We start from the raw sequence: 20,851 nt of genomic DNA, 5'->3' as shown, positions 1-20,851 counted from the left end.
ATATATGTTATGGGCAGCTGCTGATTCTTTTTCTCCCTCTTCTTTCTGCAGTCTTCTTTATTTACTGTATGAAAATTCAAAGGGAGTAATTTTTGTATTACTCCAATTCTGTTATTTTTAGGAGATTTTTCCCTCAGGCAAGCAATGGATAACATACACAACAATGCATATGTTCACATTTTTCATTCTATAATGCTATTAATATTCTAGAGCTACGTTTTTGTTTCCAGGTGTTAAATGTTAGACACTTGAGTGTAATTACCAGTGTTTCTTTGAAAAGCACACGGATCACTATAAAAATCGTCATTTAAGTCAGATCTTGTGGGGTAGGAAGAGATTTTATTCAGGAGCTGTGTTGTACTTAATATGCATGTAATTCAAGTACCTAATAAGCAGGTGGAAGAAAGAATCTGTATCTTTAATTAAAAAAAAGTCTGTGGAAACACAGGGCAGTGGTGAATTAATTTTGATTGGGAAGATAAACTAGGGTCACAAGCGAAGCTGTGAGGCTTCTCTAGCCAAGTATATATGTCATGGCAAAGAGAAATTTAAAGGAAAAAGCACTGTGGTTATCTAAAAAAATGCTGATGTGGCCACCTCTGTGGGCTGGAAGGGAGCTCGGAGGCTCCCCAGACACCTTTAGGCAGTACCTAAGGAGTCATTGAGAGGAGGCTGGTTAGCTGTTCCATAGCTTCCTTTTTTAATTAGTGCAGATCCTAGGTACCTACTGAAGATGATTCAGCTCAGTCCACTGACTGTAGAGGTTGTTTGAGTAATTAGGCTTCTAATTTGGGCACCCTATCTGAGCCTCAGCGGCTTAATAAAAATTAATTAAAATAAGCATTTCTTCCCTTTAAGGACTATGAAGTTCTTAACTTGGATACCACTAGGAAATGTGTAATCAGAGCATGGAAGATCAGCTTCAAGACTCCTGGTGTTTCCATGATAAACAAGGAAGTAAATCCCTTTCTTTGGAGAGCATTCAAAATCAACCTTTGGATTGTCATTGTAAATTTAGAGAAACCCAAAAGATAGAGACACAGCCCTACCGAGATAATCTGAAAGAAACAAGTGATCAAGCCAGCTAGAGGAAACCTTTTACGAATTACTTTGTTGAGGAAGAATTCCTTTAAGCTTAGTTATACATTAACACCTAGAGCCTTTCTCTCATAATTATGTTAATAAACTGAGCAGACAATTAAAAAAATCCACAAGGCTTTATTACAAATTCAACTCATCTTTGAATATATTTTTAAAGTATTTTGGAGTCATTCAAAATAATCTCAAGTAGTAACAGAGGATAAAAGGATATACAGCAATTATTGAAATTATTTATATATTTAATTAAACATTTCTCTCTGCTGCTTGTGCCCCAGTGATAATTTTTTTGAAGAAAAACACATTAACTTCATAGTATTAAAACTCTGAGCAATAAATTATGTGTTGCTCTCTCCCATTCACTTCCCATTGGTGTGTAGAAAGATTGCTATGAGTGGCAATTATTGTAATTATTGTCTAAGAAAGAAGCTAGGGATATTATGTCAGGCTTGAAAGTGTTGCACAGGCATTGAGTGACAGCTTTTCACAACAGCATGGTGAGGTTTATCCTAGTGAGATGCATGGCCGTAGCTGCAGGGGCATCGTGGTGGCAAAGGAGTGATGATTGTAGGGGAGAGCTGAGGGGGAAAGGAGGGGGGAGGCCTCTTGCTTGGCGTATAACACTGCTGTGGTTCCCTGCTTACCATGAATGAGAAGTATTCACTCCACTTTTTGTGCTCTGCCTAAATGTGGTGAATCAGTGTGCAGCACAAATTAATTGGAATAGTAATTTATTGACTCTCCCAGATGTGCTTATTTATCTTTCAAATACTTCTCACTGAGAGATAATATTGAGCTGTTATGTGTCAGTGCAAGACGGGCGAGAGCAGGAAAGACTGTGGCTGCAAAGGTACAGCATTTTTTCTGCCCTGAAGAATTTTTGAGGTGCATTTATTTTGCACCTAGATGCTTTGTGTGAGGAAGAAGTATGGCAAATATGAGGGAAATCTGTTGATTCAAGTGTAGCAGAGGGAGGCTGTAACCATGTAATGATTTCTGCTGTGGAATAGGCCTGGAGGAGTCAGTTAGCAGTGAAGGAGGAAGAAGAATTGTTCCAGTGGGAAGAAACAAGATGATTTGGAAAACTTCTTGGGGCAGTTAAAACAAATAGAAAGAGTGAAAATCTGGCATTGCTACAATTTCAACTTCTATTAGTAGAACAATTTAAAATACGTAAAAACACTTTGTGGCACAGGGATAGACATTATTTCAAATCTGTTGCAAGTACAAAACAGGGATTACATAAATTCATAGGGAGACTGTAAAAGGAATGGATTGGGGTATACTCTCTAGCAGCCCTAGTCTCATATTTGTGGATGCTGGAGGACCACGCAGAGGCCAGGCTGGCAAGCTGACTCCAGGTACACCTCTGCCTGGCACTGGAGACGTGGGGAAACATGGGTTAGGTGAATGCTGGTCTGCTTCAGTGTTTGTTCTTGTGTTTTGAAATGTAGTTGGCACTAAACCACACAGAATTGTTCTCTTGAACTGCACATTCAAAAACATCACAAGTGTTCTTCCAATAAGGAGGGCTGTCAGGAACTCTTGATTAAGAACTGGCAAGTTTTATATTGTGTTGACAGCTCCATTGTTTCTGTTTGCCTCTGTGGCTTCTGGGAATGAGATACTTGGACCAGTATCAGAGTTGGGCTTTCTACAAAGTAGTGCAGGATGGAGCATCCCCTCTGCAGCGGATCAAGCTCCTGTCAACTTTTAGGGAATAGAGTGTTGGAACTGCCCTTGGGTCTCCTGTTGGAACTGGGGGCTTATGGGACTTACAGTTCTTCATGCTGCCTCTGGTTTGCTCTGATTTCACAGAACTCAAAGAAACAGCTACATTCCATTCATGGAGAGGAAGAACCTGCCAGGCTCTCGTGTTTCCTTCAGGAGGCTTGTGCAATGCCTGAACAATCCTAGCTTTTTTCTGAATCCTAAAGGCATGCCCGAGTTCCTCCTGCTGAACTCGGGCAGATGCATGGTTCAGATGAGTGGTTGACTGCTATCTGACGTCAGGTTCTGCCAGTTGTATCTGTCAGACTGGATCAATCTGCCTTACTTTCTGATCTGTGGCTACACATTGTCTGCATACTGAGCTAGAACATGCTTCAGCAAAAAGCTGTCTAAAGATTCATGGGTGGAATCAAAAGGATTAGAAAGCAAGAGGGTTTCTTTAAAGCCTAGGTCCAGCAGAACCAGTGGCCATCGGAGAATGAATATAGTTTATCTAGTTGTCACTGTTCTTGAGCAGTTTCAGAGTGCCAGGCAAACCCAGAGGAAAAAAACAAACAACGCACTCCATTCTAAGGAGATCTCTATTAGCTTTGTCATGTGCATGGCCACCTCCATCAAGACTCAAGACATAAGCCATTGGGGTACTCTAAAATAAGTGACTACACAACCCTAGGGGTAAATCTGCTTCCCTTCTAATAAAAATGTGTACATTGATGGAAGGGAATTTTGGGTCAGTGTTGATCTGTTCAGCAACACTAGTGCCCTGTGGCTCTTCAGGTGTTGTCATTAACAGTGCTTGAACTTTGAGGGAATCCTTTATTTGCATAAAGAAACTGCTGCGGAGTTACTGGCTGCCTGAAATACTTAATTATTGCCACAGTTCAGATACAGGATGGGCACACAGCAGCCCTCTTTGTGACCGAAATCTCACAAGCACAGACCTGTACAAGTGTCGGTTGTCCCAGCATATATGGGAGCGCTATCTATCCCCTAGCACTGAGCGTCATTTGCCTGGAGGCTATACTGAAGCATTTATACTTCAAGACTGAGTTCAGAAAACGTGACAAATTACAGCACTGACTCTGCCTGGTGAGAAGAAACAGGCTGTAAGCAGTACCAGTTAAAGCAGTTGTACTGTGTTTCACATTCAGGGCTCTCCAGCCTGAGATGGTTTGTATTTGCAGTCTTGTGTAGAAGAAGCTTTGAGATGCTGGGCAAGCACTGACTCTTCTGTTGAGATATACAACAGAAAAGAGCAAGGAAGATTCTGACGATATATGAGGAAGAAAAAAAAAATCCCCAGTAGTGGTTCATCACTGGAACAGATGCCCAAAGAAACTGAGGAATCTCCATCCCTGGAGATGTTCAAAACTTGCCTTAACAAGCTTCCCGAAGAACTCTTCTCCCTCACTGCTTGTTCAGCTAGGAAACCAGGATTCTTGAAAATATCGGTGATGATTGTGTTCATCTCTCTTACTGGGATCTTGAACATAATTAAATTTTGGTAATCCAGCTACTACAGTGGTGGTACCAAAGTAAAATAAAAATCATGATAGCATTGGTGAGTAACATAAGCAGATAACCTGGAGACTTCTATCTCCTGCCTCTTGGATCTTGGTACTAAACCAAAGACAATATATAACTGGCCTGTTCTGACTGCTTGTGATCATCGCTGTTTTGTAGGGTTAAATGATTAGAAGACATTTGGATCCTCAGGAACTGTCATGTTTTTCAGATGCTTTATGATTTTCAGGAGTTCCAAGGAGTTGGAAATCATTTGGCTAGCCAAGGAAGTATATGCCCAAAAGTGGTTTATAATCCTTTATGGAAGGGTTAGCAGAAGAAGGGTTGACAGCTGGTACATGGGTGGGAACGTCTACCTAGCTGGAAGAGCATGGATGAGAAAGGGTATTGAAGGAGGTTTGTGGAAGCATCCTGTGCAGGGAGAGTGCACTACTTCGCAGTTGGTTTGGAGGAGAATGGGGGATAGTGGATTCTGTAGCGAGGGGAGGTAATCTGTCTGAAAGTGGCTTTGGGAAGGAGTAACAAGCTGAGAAGGCTGTGGAAAAGTGCTTGTATGGACAAGAGAAGAGGGCGGTTTAAAAGTTAGGATGGTTTGAGGTTTGCGTTATAAGTAGTTTGGTGTAGGGAAGTTTGGTAGGAGAACTGAAGCATGAATGATGAGTGTCTTTGGGTGTAGTCGTACTCTGCACACATCAAGTGGTTTGGGGAAGGGCAGGGCAGTAGCTGGCAATTTAGGGGCTTGGTACTCTTTAATTCTTGCTTCCCTCCTACTCTCCATTTAAAACTTCTGTAACGTTTTCCTCTATCCTTCATTGTGGAGTAAGCGCTTTTCATTGAGATGTGAAAAGGCAGATTTAACAAAAAATGATAGATTTACCTTTTTTTTAACTCCTAAATCAAAACCAGCTTTTTGCTTTAGCCACAGCTTATTTCAGGGAAAAATAAATTTCCTGTCTAATCCAGACAAAGGCTGTATGATGCCTTCTGAAGAGTGGTGCAACATTGCTGGGATGCAGGTTCTACCAGGTTAAGCTGAACAGATATTGTAAGAGAGATGTGCACATGAGGAGGAAGGGAGAGCAACTGGTTTCCCTGGAGCCAGAAATTATTTTGTCTCTCCTTCTTGGTAGGAGCGTTTTTTTAGTTTTGTGTGTTTTGTTGGAACAAACTGATTTCCTCCTTACATATTACCCAGTATTTTCAGGACTTTGGCCTGAGATCCAGCAGCCAGAGCACCTGGGTTCGCTTTCCTGATCTGCCACTCATAAGTTATGTGACATTGAGAAAGCCTGAACTGTGGGCTGCTTTCAAACCTTCTGTAAATGAGTGCAGTCCCATCGACTGAAAGGAAAGTTTTCTTCAGCTTATTTGACCTCTGTTTCTGCATTTCCTTGCCTTCAAAATGAATGTTTAGAAGTCCCCATCTCTCGGGAGTTGCCTGGCCTAAAAAAAGGCTTTTAGATGTTATAATATTATAGATTGCCTGGCAGTAAAAATGCTGAGTATTTATGACTCCATGTAGAGTAGTCATGCAGGCTTGGTTCTGGTGTGCCCAGTCTTGGTTTTGGTGGCTCAGACAGTAGTCTTCAGCCCTGTTCCTGGAGAACACTGCTATATGCTTGGGTAGTTCTTTCTGTAAAGAAGGGTTTCCTGATCATGCAGCCTGGAATTTTCTCCTTTCTACAGTTTCAGCCAGTGGTGATATTCTTCTGTGGTGCATACATGCTTCATAAGCTTATATGCAGTACCTGTATTATAGCCATCCTCCCATTTAATCTTCATTTTTCCTCAGTTATATTTAAGTGATTTTATTTTTCTCTTTCCTCAGAAATCATGAATCAAATTTTTTGCTTCTTCCTGTGGTCCCTTTAGTTTCCTTACATTTTGGTGATGACCAGGATGCCTTTGGTGCTTTAGGTTCTATTAGGGCCAGTGTAAGAAAGAACTGTTCCATCCCGTCCAGTAATTTCTCTCCCTCTTTACTGAAGCAAATACAATTACTCTCCTCTGCCTTTTCTCATACTGCCCAGGCTGCTTTTTCCTCTGCTGGGCCAAACTTTCTCAACCCCCCCATCGCTAGGTTTTCAGGTAATTGCAGTGAGGCTGACCCTTTTAATTACAACTCTTCTCCCCCCTACTTCAGCCAAATTACTGAGCCATTTCTCTGTAGTGCTGAGACATTTTTCTTTCTCCCTAGCTATGCTTCACTGTCTCACTGAAAACACTGAAGTGTTTTCAATGCTGTGCGCAAAGAGCACCTGAAGAAACAAAACATGCTGGCTTTTTGCATGTAACCTACATAATAACCATGTTATTTCTCTGGTGGGCTGAGAATCAGGCAGGTGGAGGCAGAAGTAGCTTGCTTACCAATTGTGCTGGATTGATCTAATGTGGTGCTGGATTAGGCTATACATGCTGCTCCCTGACTGTGAGATAAGCCTGTATGTCAAGTTCTTAATGGTGGTGGTGGAGTTTTGTTTGATTTTGTTTGGATTTTTCCCCTCTTAATACATTTTCCTGGCTGTAACGTAGGCTCCCTGCTTGACCTTAAATATCACATTTGCTTCCTCACCTACAACATACTGATAGAAAAAAATATGTCCATCTTCAATAGTGTTATCAGTCATATGCTTAAAGGGAGAAATGTCTGCACCTGAAATATGGTTACAAGTGTGTCAGTGATGCAGATTGGTGTTGTCATAAATGGCGAAAACTCTCCTGTCCTGGCTACTGCCCTGAAGAGTTCTGAAAAGACAAAGTGTAACCTGTAAGAGAGAATTCTGAAAGCATGCAGGGGAGGTGCAATGGGGACCTTCCAAGAGACATGGCCAAAGGTGCAAAGGGTCAGGACTGACGTAAGAATACAGCCTGTATTATGTGGTGGGTTAAACTGATCTGAGAACCCTGGTCTCAATTGATGCCATGAATGTCTCAAAATCTGTGTGTGCTGTTTGTGCAGAACAACTGGCACTGAAGCCTTGAGGGGCAGGAGGTGTGGGCATGTGGTAAATACTGGGTCTGTGCTACTCTTTTCTCACCTGTGTCTTGGAAGCAGTAAGTGCTGGAGTGGGTGCATAAAAGCTGCCAGTTCTGTATTTTTGTCACCTGATCTCTGTTTCCACCTTCTGTGTTTTTTTTTTTTTTAACCATGTTTCTGTGCGAAGGCCTCTGTGCTTTCATTTGGGAAGATACTAGAATACTCCAAGAAATCTCTGACCATTTCAAGGGAGTGCTGTGTATTTTTCGAAGATGTTGGTATCTACAGAGAGTCTTCATGAGTTCTGATGCTGGCATCCGTGGAAGAAGAGTGGTGGGAATGGGTTGGCTCTGGATGGTCTGCTTCTTTCATCTAGCCACCTCACTAGAAGGTAAGAACAGATTTTATACAATGTAACTGCTGAACAAAGTTTTCTCGGGGGGGGGGGGGGGGAAGGAAGGAAGGAAGGTGTGTTCTCCACTGTTTCTCCTAGTCCAGATGAGCACTGAGCACATGCCTTTCTGTTTGATGGTTGATCACTAACTCATGAGATGTGAAAAGATACTAGTATTGTTTCTAGTGGGACAGGCAAACCCTCTTATGAAGGACCATTAATGAACATTTCTACTAGCTATCTCAGAAATGACAGTATCAAAGAATACATCTTTTGCCCTGGGAATAAGCTCCTTGTTTACGCTTTGCATGTATTTGGTTTTTGTGTTCCTGTTCTTGCACCATGTTTGTTTTGTGAAACAATCTCTTGATGCTTCAGCTGTTCTACAAGGCAGCGTACAGTGGCTGAAATCAGGATTTTTTTGTCTCTGCCATTTGAACAATTTGCCTCATACAATACATACAAAGAGAATGCTTCACGTCAACAAGAAGAGGCGTTTGTGTTCAGCAGCAGAGGAGAGGAGGAATAGAGCAGTGAAGGCAGGACAGAGAAAAGGTGAGCAGGGGAAAAGAGAGGCCAAGAAAAAGGGAGAAGAAAGAACAGATAATAAGAGGGATGGTGATGAGAGCAGGAGCTAAGAGACAGAGTTAGAGAAGGGCAGAGGTATCGTAAACAACCCTCTTATTTGTTCCAGGAAATATCCTTGCAGCTACATGTGCTCAGTGAACTGCACTGCTTTGTGATGAATGTTCATCTCTTGCATATGTGAAAGCCTCAGCAAAAGGAGAGGAGGGAGAGAGGGAATCAAAGGGACACAAGGAAGAAAAGACCTAGAGAAAGGAAAAGGAGAATAGTGTGAGGTCTAAGAAAGAGCAGGTGGATACTGGGAAGAAAAAAATAATGTTGTTTTTTTTCTTATTGATAATGAAGAGGAAAGCTCGTTAAACCATCCCTTCTTTTATTAGGAGGGGAACAGAGTCAGGAGGAAAGTTCATAGAGGAAACAATTAATGTAAGATTATAATACAAATTCTTAAATCTCTTCAACTCTGTTAACTGCTGATTTAAAAATAATTTTACACAGTACTATGTTATTCCCTAGTGTAGCTGGTAAAGGAACAGAGATAGAAAAGGGAGAGTAAATGTCCATTCTCTGCAAATACGTAGTAGCTCAGTGATGCCTGTAGGAAAACTGACATTTTTGGAATTCAGTGATCACTCCTGTAAGTTTGTAGAGATAAAATAATTTAGAGAACACTGTGTGGTACAGCTTCACAGGTCACATGGTTGAGTGGCCAGGATTAAAATAAGAAGGTAAAATTCTGGCTATGGGGATGAAGCAGCAAATGTGCCCATGAGCTGAATTTCTCCTGTCAATTCAGAGTCAGGGGTTTCAGTACCTTATGTTGTGGCTCTACTGCATGGTCCTAGGTTTGCACTCCAAAGCTAATTTGCGTTCCAGAGGTGAGTGTTTTTGCTGTGGTCAAAAGGCAAAGAAGAATTATGCATTAGGGGAAGGAAAGTCTGGTGATAACTATGTAGAGAGCTTTGCTTTACTACAGAGTTATCCATAAAGAAGAAAAAAGGCCTGTGGCCGTTTTGTTGACTCATTATTATATAGAGTAGAAACTTGAACTTCAGGTTTCACATTTAAGTTGAAAAATATAGGAAATACCTAGTTTGGTCTTTAGTTTTTCTAGGTTTCTTAGAAGTTTTAGATGATGTCTAAAGTATGTCTTGCCTCTAACTGAATAGGATTGACTGAGTGGGAGAATCAGTCAAGGTAATTTTTCTTCCAAGTGTTTCTTAGGCATTTGAGTTAGATTTAAACAGTCAGAATGCAAATCACCTCTTGTCAAAAAAGAAGCTGTGTTTGAAGTTTCCTAACCAGGGAAAAACAATATTCATAAAAACTTAATGTAAATCATTAAGAAAAGAGGGAGAAGCTGTACAGAAGGGAAGAAAAGTAGCCAAAGTATTCAAACAATCTTTCTGTGCGTTATGAATACAGCAAATACTTGTTATGCAGAATGCTTTTCAGATGTAAGGAAGGCAGTACCCTTTTACAGGACCTAATGGGACTTTAAACCCCTTCATGACTCAGAAGAAGTTCTTGTAAGCAATTCAAAATGTTGTTGCTGTTGCTGTTTTTAATGCATAAGAAGGAATCGTTAAGCTGAACTTGTTTGATACAGATCTAATATTCAGATACATTGATTTCACTAGGAATGAGCATGTCTGTCCAAAATTTTCTAGATGTGATTTTTCGACTAGAAAAAAACCTTCATGGGAAACATGAGGGAAGACTGTTTTGCAAACAGAACACATTGGTAAACTTAATTAGCTTTATGAAAGGAAACAGGAAACAGGATTGTATAAAAGTTTTCATCAAGATTGCACTTGCCAATATTTATGGCTCTGCAGGAGTTTTTGAGGTTTTAGTTTGGGGAGTATTATTTTTGAGCTACATGCTGGGTGAAAAATAGATATTTTTTTTCCCCCATTTTCTCAAAAATACATAAAGAAATAGGAGTTTTGTTTCTGTATCTGTATTTTTGTTTTGTATCTATATATGTATGTAACTGCTGTTTACAGTTCATCTTTTCACATTTTTCTAGGTTAACCTTTCTGATTGTAGAAGTTAGTGAAGCATAGAATTTAAGAATGTCTGATGGGCTACAGCCAAAACAGCTGAGAGCAAGTGATAACTTGCTAATGAAATAGCTCTTACTAGGGCACAGAGCTGAATTTTCTGTGGCATATTGGTTTCGCTTTGACTAAGTTATAAATGTTTAGTGCTGTAAACGCAGGTGGAGTTCATTTTGCAGAGCTCATTAAATATGTTCCAAAGGAATGATGTGTTCTGCATGTGAGTGACTGCCTTGATTTTGCAGCAGGCTCTCCAGCCTGCAGAATGGCTGGACAACCTTTCTAAAGATCTTCAGGAGGGTCAAGATATAGAGAGGATAGTTCTTTTGCTTTAGTAGAAGCTTTTTGCATTAAAAGTGTCTCCTTGGCAAAAGGAAATATGCAAGAAAAAGGCTGTGAGGTCAGGCATTCCTATTTCACGTTTCCCTCTGTGTTTTCTATGAACTGGTTTTCATGTTATTGAAAATAATGTAATGATTGCTCAGATTGGCTTGACTTTGAAGCAGAGGAGAACTATACTTTCCTCAAAGGTAGTCTTTGGAGTTAAAAACACCATTGCCTTTTGTTTTATTATATACAAAGAAAGGTTTAAATGGATGTTATTTTACTTCAGGAAAATATAGAAAGTAAATTAACTTTTTACTTCAGTTGCTTGTGATCACGAAAATTATTAAAATCCTAGCAAAGATTTTCTGTTATGTTCTTCCCAGTTCTTTCCTGACACTTCCCTGCATGCCAAAATCTTTGCCACATGCTTGGAAAGCCCAAGACAGAGTCATATCCTGCTGTTGTAGATACTTGGAATGTGGACAGGACTGGGCTGGATGTGCAGCTTGTTTGTAAAGGGAAGGGTGTCAGCGTTATCCCCTTGGTCAGTCTCAGCGGCTCTGCTTGATTTGTTTTCTCTTGTAACAGATAACTGTCTAGTCCGGGTGCTCGGGGAGCCCTGTTGCCAGGCGGATGCTTGACGAGCTGCAGGCCAGCTCTTGCTTCTTGGAGGGCAGGAGGGGACTATTCATGCTGCAACTAACACTGTTTATATTCAAAGCTAATTAAAGCTTCAAAAAAAGGAGCAGCATTCCTGTAATATACGGTATCTGGGACTTTCAGTATATGCTTTAGTTAAATCTTGGTAGACACAAGCTCATTTTTTTAATGTTTTTGGAAAAGAAAAAAAGCAGGAAAACATACATAAACTTTAAAAAACACACTGTACTGTCATCAGAAGTAGTCAGTTTGACAGCAGTGTCAGTTGGGTAAGTTCTAGACTCAAAAGTGGGTGTTAGCAGAGTGAATCTCTTAAGCGTGGAAGAATATATATTATATTGTATTATTAGGTGTCATGGTTTAACCCAACCAGCAACTAAGTACCAGGCAGCCGCTCACTCACTCCCTGCTTCCCTGATGGGATGGGGAGGAGAACTGAGGGGGGGGGGGAAATAAAACACATGGGTTGAGATAAGAACAGTTTTATAATTGAAACGAAGTAAAATATAACACTAATATTACTAATAGTAATTGTAATGGAAAGGGAGGTACAATTGCTCACCACCCACTGACCAGTTCCTGAGCAGCGGTTCCACCCCTGGCTAACTCCCCTGGTTCATATACCAAGCATAGTATGGAATTATCCCTCTGACCAGCTGGGGTCAGCCCTGGCTGTGCCCACCCCCCAACTCCCACCCCCCACCCCGGTTTCTTGTGCCCCCAGCCTGCTGGCTGGCAGGGCCTGAGGAGCTGAGAAGTCCTTGAGTTGGTATAACCACCACTGAGCCACAGCCGCAACCAGCCGTGGGCGCGAATCGAAAACACAGCACTGTAGCAGCCTACTAGGAAGAAAATTCACTCTGTACCAGCTGAAACCAGGGCTCTAGGAAAGCTGTAGATAACTTGATTGCATCTGCAAAGCTGAAACTAAGCATTTAATATCTTTTTTTTTAAAAAAATATATTTCCCAATGTCTTCATTTTCTGACATCAGCAGAGGAATTAGTGCAACGTGCTAATCCTGGCAGTCTCCCTACAGCTTTAACAAAAGAATAGGGGAGGTAAAGAGAACAATACCATCATTCTTAAGTCTTAGTATCTGTGCTACCTCACAAAAAGCTCTGTATTTCGGTATCCTAGACCATTTGGGTGTCATTTCTGTCTTTTACAGATGGCACATCACTCCTGATTGGGGTGGGAGAATTCCTCCGTGCGGATGATAACTCCAGTGTTCTGATAGTGTCAGCATTTTGCTCTGACACAGCAAGTAGTTAAAAATATTATACTTCATGGAACTTACTAAATACATATCCCATTGGCTGCTAATACCTTTTTTTATTAATTGAATATGAGTACAGAGGTAATACACGGGACTATTCATTGCAGAACTGACTTCACAATACAGTGTTATACAAGAAAAAATCAAACTCATTTTTCTTATATAGGTTGGTTTTGTATATATGCTCTTACATTAGGAGGCATATTTTATAACTCTGTAGCTTTTTTTTTTCATGTTAAATCATAACTGAGCTGTAAAAAGTAGCTATGAACAAGTGAGATTTTTTTGGCTACTTTTGTTTGGTTTTTCACTTGTTTCATCAACTAATTCTGAAAAATATAATACTTGATCCAGTATATGTCACTAGCCATTGATACTTCACGGCAATAGCTGTTTAATTTTGGAAGAAGTTCTAGTGTATTTAAGTCTTCCCAAATGTTTCACTCTATTCTGCCTGCAAGTGATAGACCCCATATATATTTTTTTTGTTGTTGTTGCATGATAAAAGGCTCCTCTCCCCACACTTAAAGGAGCACAAAGGAACAGTGAAAGGCAGGGGAACCCGAATAACCAAAGAGAAAAATGAGTGCCCTGACCTGGCTTCTCGCAGGAGTGTGACCAGCCTGCTGAGTGGGAAGGGAACCCATGGAGAAGGGGCAGTGGGGGTGCTCTCTGGAGCACCTTGCAGATCAAGAGGGTAACTGCCAGCAGGGGCATGGGATTTACTGTGGGATCATTTGGGGCTTCTGCAAAACTTGCTGTGGGTTGTTCAGGGGAGGAGCCATGGGCAGGGGAATGGAAGGATCAAGGTTCTTTTGGGGAGGATCAAGTGTGAGAAGATGGATAAGGAGTCAGTCATGGGTAAAGGGGCAGCTGGTCAGCTGTAAGCTGTCAGGCCTTGCCCAGCACCTGAGCACCACTGTCTGCCCTGTCTTCTTATTAAATTCAATGTTTTACTAGTTACCTGGGTAAGGAGGCTTTATTTTGTGATAATGTGTGTATACAGACATTTAAATGCCAGCAGCTGGAGCTGAACCGCAGGTGATAAGGGCCGTGTGTCAGTGTGGCTGGCAACTGGAGAGCCTGGAATAGATCAAAGTCAAGTGCCAGGAACTCAGGTTGGAGCACAAGTCACAGAATCTGTGTGTCTGTGAAGCCACCAACTGGAGTGAGCAAGCTCCTATGAGTGAGTCTGTGATCTCTAGTGAGTGTTGAACCAGACTGGCTGGTTAAGTGGGTTGGGAAGCCAGGGAGAGACTGGAGAGTCTCGGGGGTGAATGAGAGTACTGTCTGTGTGCGTGTCTCGTGTCTCGGTGATACAGCTGGAGAAACTATCTTACCTACTGAGGGGATCAAGGGGTCTAGGCCAGCTGCTGGAGAGACCCCAAATTCTGGGGGGTTCTTTGAGAGTCCTGTCTGTGTATTGCATATCTCCATGCAGCCAGAGGCAAGGCGATCCAAGGGCTAGCTCCTGGGTAGGTTGAGTGCCCGAGGCCGGTCACAGGCAGGACCCATGGGGTGCGTGCCAGCACGTGTTTCGGTACGTTTGAGTGAGGTTCCGTGGCCTGGCACAGCACTGCAGCAGCTGGCTGCAGCTGTGAGCTCACGTGTCTGTGTGCCTGCAACCTGGGAGAACGTGGGTCCAGGGACAGCTCCTGGGTAGACTGCATGCCTGAAACCAGTTAGTCGAAGACCCATAGTGTGCCTGTGTGTGCGTGTGAAGGAATGTATCAGTGGGTGAGGGTGTCTGAATATTAGGAACAGGAGAAGGGCTACAAGCTTCAGGTGCTTGTACGCATAGGTGCCAGCAAATGGGGAGACCACAGATCCAGAAGTCAGCTACTAGAGACTGGGTGCTTAAGGGCAGTTATTGCAGGGGTCCATATTTTATATAAATGTGTATGTATTTCCCACTAACAGACCTTCATCCTGACCAGCCAGAAAGGGGAGCAGGATGAGGCCGTTGGTGGTGCTGTTTCTGTTTGCATGACCGGTGAGTGTTTCTGCCTGTGTTGATCTTCGTGGCTGTCCATTTGTATGCATGTAGTGCCTACATGTGCTTGTGTGTGTGCTTGTTGGGAATGCCTGCTCTGCCTTGCTGTTGGTTGGACCTGGAGACATGAAGCTGCAGAAGTCTTGCTTATGTGAGGTTACTGGAGTTGGCAACCCCTCACAATGCACAAACCCAGAGAATGCTTCCTCTTTCCAGCTCTCTTAAAGAGCATTCAGTGTCTTCCTACTTGTTCACGTTCAAGGCATGATCATACAAGGCAGAGTAAGCCCAGCAGTATTTCTGTTTTTTTCAAGAAATCTGTTAAGCCGGAGAATGTTACTGCTTGGGGCATTCTGCTGCATAGCAAAGCAAACTCTCTCGACCTTTTACCCTAGTGCCCTTTGCCGATGTACATGTACATTTGAATATATTCAGAATTCAACTGGATGAGGCCTTGAGCAACCTACTGTAGTTTAGCCTGGCCTTGGGAGAGGTGTTGATCAGGATGACCCTTCCAGCTTGTTTCATTCTGTGGTTCTATGGTCTGGTCATTCTTAGTGCCAGCTTCTCATCCCACAGGTAAAGGGATCCTTTCGCTGTCTTCTCAGGATCAGCTTTCTTCTCAGTGGCTATAGTTTGCCTGGTCTTGGGTTCTGTAATTCCCTCTTGTACCACTCTAATGTTAAGACACCGTCAGGACAAATGTTCTTCAATCTAGAAAGCTGTTAGGCCATCTCTGCCTTTGTGAATATTGTCCAAGGCTCAGTCATCCTTGAGTGAGTTGTCATCCTTTGAATCAGGGGAACATTTTGCCTGTAACACAAGCACCAAAGTGTGTTGCTTAAAAGTATAGGATAACCAAAATCCAAAAATCATGAACATGCCTATTCTCAACAGCCTGATCTGTAATAGCAACTTCCAACCTCTTCCTGGTTGATCTTGATGTTGATGTTACAGTATAGTGCAGCCGAAGAGATTGGTTTGTGGTGGAAGTATAGGCTGTTAAGAGCACGAGTCTTTGGGATTATGTTTTTTCACGCTTTCTGGCCTGTAAGGATAGACAACACTGAAAAGAGAGAGTAATTAATTCTGAATTTTGTTTTATGAAGAGTGTAATGAATCCATTTGACACTTCTATAAAAGATGATGGTTTTATTTTAGTTTAGGGAAGAGAAATACAGGAGAATCTCTCCTCATCTATTTTTCTTTTTGAAATAACAGTCTTAATAAGAAATTGGAATCTCATTCTTCAAAAATGTAAGATTAAAGCAGAAGTCAAAGAAGAATGTAATCATTTTGTGTGTTTAAATGATCCAGATTGCTCAGATACCATGATTATTAATAATTTTTAATCCAGAGTGGAATACGGTTCTGTCGGTCTTGTCTCTAGCAGCATCATAGAGTGACCTGGACCTGTCTTTGATCTGTCCTTGCAGTACCCTCGATTTTGAGCAAGATAGAAAGCAAGATAGAAAGGTCGTAAGCAGTTTTTCTTCTGGGTTGGTAAATTCAGCTGAACAGATCATTGCTGTCTGCACTGGAGAGCAGCAGAATACTGGTCTGACCCCACATGCTGAGGATGTGGAATGCTACATCAGTACTAGCAAAGTGGCAGAGTTAAGGCTTATACCTGTACACTTGATGGTATGTAGTCATTCATACTGTTAAATCATTAGCACAGTCATGGGTTTGGCTCATGCCAACTAACCTTATCCCAAACAGTGCCTAAGCATAGATCAGAGGTTAGTACGGACCAAGGACCATTTCTGAGAGATGGTTTAGATGCAGCCATGCAGTTCTGTGGGTTGGAGTTTTTAGCCACGTGAACATGAGCCATACCGTGCAGCTTGTTCTCAGAATTAGAGAGCAGTCTAACAGCTTGTTAGATTCATGAGCGTACATGCAGCTAGTGTGACTGGGTATTTGTTTTGAGGCATACAGCCAGTGGGAGAGGGAGGAAAAGAAGTAAAATGGTGGGGGACTTTTGACCATAGGTCACTGAATAAGATTTATGCATACAACATTCTTGTGTACTTTTCTTGTTTTTCTAATGCTTCCTGACTTAAAATATTCACTGTGAGAGGGACAGTTCTGTCTGCTTCAGGCTGCCTGTATCTGTTCATCTGTGAAATACTCATATGTTTGATAAAGATTACCTTGCTCACTGGTGAGAAGCCGCCTGGAGAATATGCTTTGTGCTAGTCATGGCAGAGCCCAGGCTGCTAAGCAAGATTTCTCTGTGTTCCCTCTTCTTTCCTTTATTACTTTTTATCTGGTTTTCTATGCCCTGATTAACTTTTCTCTATTTTAACTTCTTCTAGAGCTTCCATGGGATACTTGATTTTATACTTTGCTAAGTAGGAGACTCAGACCTGATTAGAAAAAAAAGTTCATTCTTTGTTGAAAAATGACCTTGTATATTATTCCAGCATATCAAAGCCATGTTTGGAAATTCAGTGGCAAAGTACTGGCATGACCGAGTGCAGCCCATGGGCCGGACTGTGCCATTGGGACAATAACATGCGTGGGGGATTGCCAAGTCCCACTGCTGCCAGGACAGCCTAGAGGAAGATTATACCTGAAGGAGGAACTGGCTTTTCACAGGTATTTTGCCACACAGAGGAGCCATCTGAGCTGAGCTATCCTTGAGTGCCGAGCTGCTCAGCCTTTTGTGGGTTTTAGGTATTTTAGTGAGGTTGTGCTTTAGCTGTAACCAGTAGCTCTTTCCAGTTCTGGCAAGCCAGCCCAGATATTTTGCACTGCTTCTGAAGCAAGGAACTGCATCACCTCCTCAGGAAGCTCTGACAAATATTTGATCTGCTGTAGGAATATATGGAAGACGGGTTTGGGGGCATCGATGAAGCCTGAGGTCTGGATAAACTTGCTCACTTGATCACGTCTGCTTTAGTATGAGTCTAGTCTTTCCTTTCCGCTGATTGATGTGGAGTGAAGCCCCAGGACCACTGATAGGGATAATGAAGTCAGGACTCCATAATTTGGAAATAGAAACTATTGAGCATCTTTCTTGCATAAAACATAGAACGGTCATATCATTAAATGTGTGCAAAGGTAATAATGAATCTTGTTTGTAAATAAACTGGATGTTGCTGTTGGGTTTTGGTTTTTTCTATTTGTTTTTTTGTGTTGTGTTTTGTTAACAAAGCAACAAGGTAAAAAGATGAGGATTAAAATAAGCAAACAAAAGAGATTGATTTTTCCAGAATTTAATAAAAAGCAGTCGATTTGTACGGTATATATCAACACATGTAAATACCTTCTTCTTCCCCTATGTCCTCACTATAAATGTACACAGAAAAGTGCACATGCTTGCACACCAGTAACTTCCAGGGTGGTCTCAGACCTTGACATTCACTTCTGCAGAATACTATGTGTATAGCTTGTCACAGTCTCTTCTGTATTTCTCTGTACCTGAACAGAGAATAACATCTCCAAGAGCTGACAAGCCTCATACCTCTCTCCAGCGGTAGATTCAGTAACAATGGAAATGCAAACTAGTTGTGGGAATAAACTAGGCCTGTGAAGTTCTGCATGTACCCTACTCCCAAGCAGTATAATGCAAGAGTCTATGTAATACTGATTGTCAGATAAAACTGGGACTTGTATGTAGGCTTGCAGCCTAATGGCCCACTCCAGGGCAAAGTGCAGCTGTTACAGGATCAGTTGGGTCATCATCCTGAACTCCCACAGAAACCTGGTTCCAGAGCTGGAAACAAAGAGTGTCTTGGCCTTATGTCCACATTTACACCTGCAAATAAAATGGGCAGCCGTGGTCCTGAGGAGACTGGCGTGTATTCATGTGACTCATCTCTCTGTCCCACCCTGGCCTTTCCGAACAGAGGGTGGCCTCATCTGTGCTGCCCATGGCATTACTCGTTCTGTGCTGTCAGTGTGCTTACACTGCCTGCAAAAGTTTTTGCCTGGACAGAATATTGCCAAGCAACTTGCTAACCATGAGTTAGCATGATTATGTGTCCAGTGCCTCTGCCTCTGTCTTGGCCCTGCTTAATTTACTAGTGTGAAAGTAGCCTGTCCTATTTAATCTCAAACCATGATTGTATGTTCTGTGAGTGTGTAAGCTGGCTACAAGACACGTGCTTGGAGGTTTTTTTCAGAGACAGTCTTGTGAGGGACAGATAAGATTGTACCCTGACTTGGAAAAGCACAAAATACTTTTTTCTTATTTACTTTCTACATATAAACAGAAATACTTCTGGATACAACTGGAGAGACCTCAGAGATTGGCTGGACCACCCACCCATCTGATGGGGTAAGCATTTCCCTTGTTGTCTTCTTGATGGCGCCTCTGATAGGGAGGCATACATGTGTGCATGCATATGGTGAAAAAAGGGGAAACTGGAACCAGTGAGAGTTACGGATTTTGTACATATGAACAATGTGAACATGATACGTTGTGCAAATACAGATTATTAAGAGAAGAGGATGCTGGGTGGGATACTATTGCCACCTCCTTACCCTCTTCCTTCCACCCTCTGGAGACTAACATTCTGTAGTTTCCTGGGTCTTCCCTCACACCTATGTTGTAAACTGGAATTTTTGTAAATTTTGTATTGTATTGTACAATATTAATATTGTAAATAAAAAAAATGTAAACTGGCTTGCTTCCAGTGAGTAGCGACCTCCCCAAACTCCCAAGACCTTGGTAGACGATCAAGAGGTGTGCTGCTGTAATATCCGCTAGCTCTTTCAGTACTCTGGGATGAATCCATCAGGCCCCACGGACCTGTGAAAATTCAGCTGATGCAGCTGGTCCCTTACAATTCCAGTGTCCACAAATGGAAAGTCACTGTCCCTGCATCCATGGTCCTCTGACACAGGGGACTGGGAAGCCCAAGGTCTATCAGTATTATTAAAGACTGAGGCAAAAAAAGTATGTGAATGCCTCTGCTTTTTCTTCATTCCTATTAGTTAGATGACCATCTTGAATAGTTATCAGTCCGATGTTTTCTTTGGACCTTCTCTTGATGTTAATGTGCTTAAAAAAGCCTTTCTTGTTATCTGAAATGGCACTGTCCAGTTTCAACTCTGAGATTTGGCCTTTCGTGTCTTTTACCTGTATATATGAACTACAGCTCTGTAATCTTCTTGCAAAGCCTGACCTTGCTTCCAGAGATCATAAAGTTTCTTTTTCCTCGAGCTCCACAAGGGGTTCCCTCTTCAGCCAAGGTGGTCTTCTGCCCCACTTGGTTGACTTCCAACACACTATAATTGCCTGCTCCTCTGCTTCTAAAAGGTGGTTCTTAAAAACATATGAGCACTCCTGGAATCTTAAGCCCTCAAAAGCAGATTCATAGGGAACGCTGCTAAGTATCTCCCTGAATAAAGTTTGCTCTGTTGAAATCCAGGGTAAAAACTGCTGTCCTTTTTTCTCTCCTTACACTGAAAACTTTAAATTCAACCATTGTGTGGTCACTGTGGCCAAGACGGTCACCTACCATTGCATCTCTCATGAGTCCTTCTCTATTCACAAATACCAAGTCTAGGAGGACACCTCTCCTAGTTGGTTCACTAAGTACTTGAGACAAGAAGTTTTCTTCCCCAAAACTCAGGATTTTTCCAGGCTTTCTTGTCCAGAGCAGTATGGTATTCCCAGCTGATGTCTGGGAAGTTGAAATCTCCCATAAGGACAAGGGCTAGCAACCCAAAGATTTCTCCTAATTGTCTATAGGATAACTCACCTGTGCTAACATGCTGGCTGGGTGATGGGTGGTAGACACCCACTACAATGTCTCCTTTGTTTTCCATCCCCCTGCTCCTTACCCAGAAACTTTCAACCACATCATGACTAACTGTAAGGGCTGTACAATCAAACCTCTCCCTTATGTAGAGGGCAACTCCTCTGCCTTCCTTGCCCTGCCTGTCCCTCCTTTAGCAGCCTGTAGCCCTTCATCCCAGCTACAGTCCCAACTCCCAACTGTGGGACTCGTTCCACCAAATCTCACTGATACCAATGATATAGTTCTGGGAACTGACCAATGCTTCCAGTTCATCCTGTTTGTTTCTCATACTGCATTCATTGGTGTACAAGCATTTCAGATGTAGTGCTGAGCCCTCCATGCTCCCAGGAGCAGCATAAATGTTCCCACTAGCATTGCCACCCTCAGGCAATGCCATGCCAACCCTTGGCATGCTTTCAGCTCTCCTGTTGGTATCCTCTTCCCCACCAATTCTAAATCGAAGCC

The 20,851-nt window shown here is 42.2% G+C and overlaps 1 protein-coding gene across 5 annotated transcripts in view; it reads left to right on the top strand.

The window, feature by feature from the left end:
- Positions 1-20,851, top strand: part of LOC119148097 (ephrin type-B receptor 5) — a 69,395-nt gene that overhangs the window by 11,055 nt on the left and 37,489 nt on the right. For 4 of the 5 annotated variants that reach the window (XM_037387739.1, XM_037387743.1, XM_037387740.1 and 1 more), the window contains exons 2-3: positions 7,518-7,721; positions 18,854-18,918. In XM_037387739.1, coding sequence (XP_037243636.1) covers positions 7,628-7,721; positions 18,854-18,918 — 159 coding nt within the window. In that variant the 5' untranslated portion in view covers positions 7,518-7,627. Of the gene's footprint in view, positions 1-7,517; positions 7,722-14,557; positions 14,631-18,853; positions 18,919-20,851 lie in introns of those variants that run through there. The other variant, XM_037387742.1, reaches the window with a different exon arrangement.

Source organism: Falco rusticolus, chromosome 5 (genome assembly GCF_015220075.1).
Source record: "Falco rusticolus isolate bFalRus1 chromosome 5, bFalRus1.pri, whole genome shotgun sequence".
Classification (NCBI taxonomy): Eukaryota; Metazoa; Chordata; class Aves; order Falconiformes; family Falconidae; genus Falco; species Falco rusticolus.
This window is presented reverse-complemented; position numbering and strand designations above follow the sequence as displayed.